Source organism: Vicia villosa, linkage group LG4 (assembly GCF_029867415.1).
Source record: "Vicia villosa cultivar HV-30 ecotype Madison, WI linkage group LG4, Vvil1.0, whole genome shotgun sequence".
Taxonomy (NCBI): Eukaryota; Viridiplantae; Streptophyta; class Magnoliopsida; order Fabales; family Fabaceae; genus Vicia; species Vicia villosa.
Window position 1 is genome coordinate 28291026 of NC_081183.1, and position 7532 is coordinate 28298557.

The following is a 7532-nucleotide window of genomic DNA, read 5'->3' on the forward strand; positions in this document are numbered from 1 at the left end:
AAATATCCTACACATTGTAAACAGCCCTACAAATACAGATATGTGTAGAATGATGTTTCTCCAATTTAGAACAGAAAGGGTACAAAAATAAGAAGACATTTGCAAAAATGATCAAGAAGTTCAAATTATATTGCATATCATATATCTGCTTATAAACAATTAATTAAAGAGCTTGTTATGCCTATGAGTATACATTTGCATATATAATGCAATGGTAACGCTATATTGGTAACAATATAATGCAATGGTAATGTAATGGTAATTTTTCTTAATTTAGAAAACAAAAAATCACATTTCAATATCAAAAGTAGAATGCACATTTTCACCTATTTGAATAACAAACTTCCGCTGAAGGTGAGTTTTGAAGAAAAACCTTAGTATTCCTTTAGGTATGATTAGAGATCCTTGTTTTTTTGTGTAAGCAAGATATATTAATAAACGGAGAACTAAGGGTTCTCCAACCTGATTACACGAAGAAAACGGGAAAAACCCGACAAAAAGAGAATTACAAACCAATTACGGCTACGACAAAAAATGCAAGGGATCCTTACAAAACTCGTAGAAAGAGTAATTGGGGTGTGTAATTTTCCCGCAAAAAGACCACCTCCAGACCAAATGCTTAATATTCCACACGGTATTATTCACATTCCAAGCTTCCTTCCGAAAACAAGCTTCATTCCTCACCAACCAAATAGTCCAAGTGGTGGCAAGCCAAACCACTCCCAATTTCCTAACTTTAACTTTTTTACTACCGAAAAACAAGTGCCAATCCATAAAATTCGACAAACACTCGACATCTATATTATCCCCTTTACCAACCCAATTAGCTATCTCACTCCAAATATTTTGCACCACCAAACAACTAAAAAATAAATGAGGACTAGATTCCGAACTATTACCACAAAACAAGCACTTTAAATCATCCAAAGGAATAGAAATACCTCGAGTCTTCAACAAATCTTTCACCGGAAGCCTATCGAGAAAAAGTCTCCACCCAAAGGCCTTGATTTTAAACGGAACTTCCAATTTCCACAACAACCCAAAAGCATGTATAAATGCTTCACGTAAATTAGCAACTTCTTTCTGTGAGGCAGCAGGTACTTGTTCTAATTTGCTTTTTAACAACGCCTTGTATACTTCATATTCAAGTGGTTTCTTTTTTATGATTAGTTTTTTCAAGTTACATAAGGAATGGAATTTGACCTTTAATAAATCAGGAACTAAGGAGAAAACCTAAAAAAAAAAGAATGACGTTGAATTATAATCATTTTAAACAAGTCCTATCGTATACCTTTTTTTTTTAAATTAGAAATAAATTTAGCAAGCAAGCACTTTAAGAAGAAAACAAAAATAATTTTTTCAAAAGAACATCAAGATGCACATTGGTTACTATTAAGATATAACATACCTGAAGAATATTGGAAGAGACTGTAAAAATTTTGATTTTATCAAGCTTAAGCAGCCAACTAAGTAGAATCGAAGGGGCCTCTAGGTGATGCCTCCACAAATATGCAGCAACCTCTATGTGCTCAACATAACTAAGGTGGCTCAGATATAAAATTTGAATGGGAATACCGATAAAAGCAAAATTTGAATGGAAATCATTGTTAAAGAAAAAGAGAAAAAGAATTTACCTTGCGTCAGTGTTGATTCTTGAATTTTGAATGCCGTAAGGAGAAAAATTAGTGTAACTGTATCGTTGTTTGATGGAATTTGGATACAGTCATAAATATATATAGGTAGGGTTCGGCCATGCTAAATTTGGATATATTTAACCTATATATAAAAAAGTTTGATCTAAGCCTTTATTTATTTATTGACAATATTTGACAACAAAAGTGTCATTTATATATTTTTAGACTATTTTAAAAATTATGAATATTTTATATATCATATATTTCTTATATATACTTTTATATTAGTATTTATATGAACTTTATTTCATCATAAAATTGAATTGTAAGTACATTTGTTATATTTAAAATAGTTGTAAATATAATATTTTATATGTTAAAAAACTGCAAACCATTTTGAAAAAAAATACTCTAAGTTAAATATTATTATTTTTAATAATATAAAACAATTTTTGTTTGGTGTAAGTAAGATATATTAATAAGAGATACTAAGGGTTCTAAAAAATCTGATACACAAGAATCGAGATGAACTCGGACAAAAGAAAAAAAAATTACACGCCAATTGAATCTACGAAAGAAATAATTAACAACGGATCTTTGCTAAATTCTTAAAAATTATAATTGGGGTATGTAATCTTTCCAATGAAAGACCACTTCCAAACCAAAGCTTTTATGTTCTAAACCGTGTTTATAACATTACAATGGTCTTTTTTTTGAAGAAGTATACCATTCCTAAGGAGTCAGGTGTTCCAAGTTGTAGCCAACCAAATGCAACTTAGTTTACCCTCCTTCAATTTCATCAGTTTACAAAAATTGTACCAAAACATGAAAGTCCCTTAAGTGTCCTCAATTGTTACATCCGCCATACCATTCCACTCCGCTATTTCCCTCCAAATCAACTTGACAATAGATCACTTGAAAAAAAAAAGTGTTTTACTGATTCGAGAACAGACCCACAGAAAACACAATTAAGAGAATCATTCGGGAAAATAATACCTCTAATCCTCAAGAGATCCTTAGTAGGAAGTTTGTTAATAAAAATTCTCCATCCAAAAGCTTTAATCTTAAATGGAACTTCCATTTTCCAAACAATAGTTAAAGTTTTTTCGAACTCATTAGAAGGACCGTAAGGAATTCAAAAACCTGCAAAAAGTGATAGCAAGAATTAATCGAGAAAGAATCATTTTTTTCGATCTCCCATGAAACCACGTCAGTAGCACCCGTGCTGCAAGCAGCAGCTTCAAGAAGAAGCCGAAGCTCCATTCTTGAAGGAGCCATCCTATCGTAAATAGTAGGGATCCCACGGTAACCCTAACACAACTCTTCCTCCCACTAACCCCCCATCCCTGCCACAAATACCCCCTTCAGCCGCGAAACAGTGTAGAGAGAGGTAAAAGAAACGTTCAGAGGGACATCACTATAATACGGTGGGATAACTGACTTGGTTGTTTTGTCTTTGCAATACATGTTGCAGTAAGCAAGAGTTGCCACCGACTTTTATTTTATCCAATTTAGGAAAGGTATAAAAGAACAAGAAAGACCTTTAAAAAAATTTGAGTTCGGGGGGTAAGTTCTGAAAAGGGAAGGTGTTAGCACCCTTTTCATCTGTAGTTATCTACAGGCTCTTAATTTCTTAGCTCACTTCATTTTGCTTGATTTGTGTGTGTGTTTTTTGAAAAAAAAAGGAGGTGCCAATAGTAAGGCAAGCTTTGTAATGATTCTTGTATCAATCCTCAAGGATGTATACAAAGTGATTTGTAACTTTTGTTTGGAAACCACCAGATGGTGTGAAGAGTATTTTTCTTTTGAGCAAGCATTTAAAAGTAACTTACCCCTAGTTATTTGGTATTTCCTATACTTGTCACTTTCCTTAGGGGATAATACTATCCATACCATTTGTGGGTAAGTAGTCCTATCCATTGGATGTAAAGGGACAAGCAAAGGGTCATCGTATGGTCATAGAAGGCAACAAGGTAGGAATACCTTAGCAATTGGAAAGGACTATCATCATTTTTCCGTAGGGACATCGAGGGACAAGATCATTTTTTGTAGGCAACTCGTAGGGTCATCGAGGGACTATGATCTTTATTGAAGGGACTATGATGATATTACTCGTAGACAACTTTGCTAAGATATCCCTACGTTCGAGGGACATGATCATTATATCAAAGGCGACCAAGAAGGATTACCCTAAAGGTGCAAGTCTGCGAGAAGCGTAACGACCGTTTTTATTTTAATTAATTATGTTATTGTGTGTTATGTGAATTATTTGATAATTATGTGTTAATTGTGTCATTAATTGCTTTTCTGTTATTTTATTGGGATTTATTAGTAAATAACATGATTTAGTGAGACTATTAGTAATTGGGCCTAAGATAGAATTAGTAATTTATAGGTGCTAATTAGAGCCCATTAGCGTCATGAGAAGTTAGTAAGGGTTTAACAAAATAAGGAAATTGAGAAACAGAAATTAGAAGCTCATTTGGTGAAAGAAGAGAAAGAGAGAAGAGAAGAGGAGAAAGCTAGGTCAAGGTCTAAAGTTGAAGAATAAAGTTGTCTTCAATCCAAAACCCAAGGTAAGGGTGAGATTCTTTCATGATAAGGGATTGTATGATGATGTTTATGGTGGGGTTTTGATTATATGTCTAGTATCCATGAATATGTGAATGTAGATGTAGGTGAAACCCTAACATTGAGATGTTAAGAGAATCCATGAAATTACCTTATGTGTTATGATTTGATGTTTATCATTGGTTCTATGTGTTATATATGTGATATAAGCATGAAATTCGTGATGAAAATTGAGCTAGAAATGATTTTGGGTTGAAAATGGGGGTAATGGGTTTGCGGTCATCGCACAGAGAATTCTGCAGAAAACGCACAGGGCGCGTCGCGCGATGCAGCGCGCGTAGTGTGCTGTTGAAATTGCACAGACCTTCTTGGCAAAACTTAGCGTGCGTGGCTGTAGCAACCTGCGCTAAAAATTATAGCTTTTAGAGTCGCCACCTATTCTGAAGGGCGAATAGGAAACCCTACGCAGTTTAGAGATCGGGGTAAGTTATTATAATCAGGTTGAGGGAAGGTGTTAGGCACCCTCAACCCTTTCCTTAGAATTGAATTGAATGTGGTTTGAAGTTGTTTTGAAATTGTTTTGAAATGCGAATGTTCGAAGGTATTTTGAATTACCTTATCGTAGTTGTGAACATCGCAGTGTTTGAAAGGATGTAAATCCGTAGTGTCGTGGTTTAGTGTGTTTTAGATGTTTTGGGCGTACAACCCTGATTTGATATGGCACCGTTAGATGCGATGACCAATAGATTTGGTCAGTATAGCTAACGGATTAAGGGGCATTGCTGGTTACTCAGATCGATAGATTGATCGTCGCGGGCAGCAAATTAAATGTGTTTTGGATTTTATGATTAATTTTTATCTCTCGTCTAATGCGACTAATAGATTTAGTCGGGTCGAGGAAAGAATCTAAATAAAGGATTAATTAAATTATTTCATTGCTTTATTGAGATATTTGACCAGTACGACATAGAGAGTCGACTAATTCGAAGGCGGGATGAAATAGATATTCATCCGCCATTTATCCGTTTAAAGGGGAAGTTAGAGTTTATTGTTTTTATTATTTGTATCTCTCGTCTACTGCGACTAATAGCTTTAGTCGGGTCGAGGAGAGAATTAATTGATAGTTAATGCTATTTGCCAAATGGCAATGGGATCAGACAAACCCTAATATGTATAGTCTTTATAGGGTTTTTATGGTTTTTATAATTAATATTGATTAAAATAAATTAACTCGAATAATCGAGATAATACAATAATCGGAAAAAATATTATACTCCTAAATCTTAATTGAGGTTCTAATCCTAATTTATATTCTAATCCTAATTTATATTCTAATTTAAATAAATTAACTAAATCCAATATAATTAATTATTAACTAATCTAACTATTTAAATAGTATGATAAAATAAATAAATAAATAGAGAAACCTGGTTTTTTATCCTGTATGGTGAGCTATTGAAGGTGCATGATAAGGCTTCACGCTGTGGGGCGTTGGATCTTCACGCTGGGTGATCTGATGGTTGACATTTGCAGGTATACCATAGCCATACGCAGGTGAGCGACGCTGGATTTACAGACTTGTTAACATGAAAAGTAAAGAATAATAGAGCGTCGCACAGAGGGATCGAACCCCTGTTTTGAGTGTGATAGGCATGCAAGCTTTGCCATCCGTGCTGCGATGACGCCTTGATGCACTTGCAAGGCCAATGTGATTTAACACAAACAGAGTCAGGGAATGGAAATAAAAAAAAGACCCACGCCCCTGTCTTCATCTTCCTCATGGGTTCTTTCTGAAAAAAACTTCTTAGTCCTGTTTCTCCACAAATCTCATCTGTTTCTATTCATGTTCTCAAATCCCTACTTCTCAAACAACAATTCTCAATCATCACAAATAAAGCTCACACGAACAGGGAGTTTGGATTCAATCGCATAACAATGATTACAAACAAACTACAAACGATTCACCATGGCAACCCAATCAACACAAGCATTATCAATACGATTAGAAGGGCGCAAGAACACGGTGGTTACCGTCGCGGATCAGAGCCGACCGCTTTGTGGCGGATCTGTGGTCGGCAATTTTGGTGGCGCGAGATTGGAGTTCCCAATCGCCGTTGCTGGTTGTAGCGGTTGAATTGTCCGACGGCCGTACGGCTTCTGGTGGCGTTGTTTCGTCGCGGATGTGGATGAACAGAGATGGTGCGGTGAACCCGATCCCGAATTACCTTCTAGGCCGTTATGGTGAACACAACAATATGTACCTCTAATACTCAGTAGTTATCCAACGTGAAGAATAACACCAGTCGGGGTGTGAGGCCTTTTTGTTGTATAACTGTATGTCTCCGCCGTCTTGGTTGAAAAGTCAAACAATCCTTATAAAAATAAGGGTTTTTCTGTATGAGCGTAAGACTTAGGATCCTCCCCTCTTTTGGCTGTCAACATATTTTCTTTTATAGTGCATAAATTAGGGACTTACTTCTAATGGGCCTAATGCACAATTAACCTAGTAACCCAAAATAAACTAAACCTAAAACTTCTAATACTAAAACTTAATAAAAATAATCCTAATAATATTAAAATCCTAAAACCTAATTACAAAAATACGTCTAATTAATCCTAATACTAATCCTATCAATATTAACAATAATAAAAATTAATAATGTCAAATGTTAATAGTTAGTCATGATAAAATAATAATAATCGAAACAAATGTTAGTAAAATTGAATAAAAAATTTATAAAACCAAAGTTTTAACTGTTTGAATTAAGGCGGGCAAATTTTTGGGTATGACAGTGGCACGGGTACGAGGGCGCTTAGCGCCAGACGTTCTAACTTAGCGCGCGTAGCGCGGTCTGTGATTTGGAAATGAAATATTCTATTTTTTCTTGATTTGGCGTTTGGAATTGCGTGCTAATTGAGTTTTGATTAATTGTTTGGCATGTCATGAGTGGTGTTTGGATGAATTTCCATGAGAATCTTAATATTTGAACAAAGTATTGAGAACTTTTCTTGAATTGTATTGTCCGATATTGTGATGTATTGCAAAGAGAAACAATGTTGTATGATGATATGACATAGCGACGTGATTGAGAAGTGATGAATTACTATAAAAGTAATGATCTTTAGCCGATTTTTTTTATGTTTTATAACTGTGTGTTTTGTGGATGTGCATCATTGAGTCGCATCCATTGCGTAAAAGTGACAATGGCCTTAAAATGGCAAAAAACGACGATGGCCTGAAAATGGCAATAGAGACGATAGCCCAAGAGGCAATAGTGACGATGGGAGTTTTACTCCAAATGGTACCACATGCATATGCATAATGTT

At 35.0% G+C, this 7532-nt stretch overlaps 1 protein-coding gene across 1 annotated transcript; it reads right to left on the reverse strand.

The window, feature by feature from the left end:
* Nucleotides 1-522: 522 nt before the first annotated feature.
* On the reverse strand, nt 523-2912 carry LOC131596952 (uncharacterized). The gene is made up of 2 exons (XM_058869677.1): nt 2778-2912; nt 523-1233 (listed from the first exon to the last, which is right to left on the reverse strand). The coding sequence occupies exons 1-2, from the start codon at nt 2910-2912 to the stop codon at nt 523-525; spliced, it is 846 nt and encodes a 281-aa protein (XP_058725660.1).
* Nucleotides 2913-7532: the final 4620 nt, after the last annotated feature.

Coding starts and splice junctions, on each gene's coding strand:
- LOC131596952 (XM_058869677.1), bottom strand. CDS start 2,912: ATGGCTCCTTCAAGAATGGAGCTTCGGCTTCTTCTTGAAGCTGCTGCT. Junction 1,234..2,777: donor CTTGCTATCACTTTTTGCAG/GTTTTTGAATTC, acceptor TTTTTTTTTTAG/GTTTTCTCCTTAGTTCCTGA.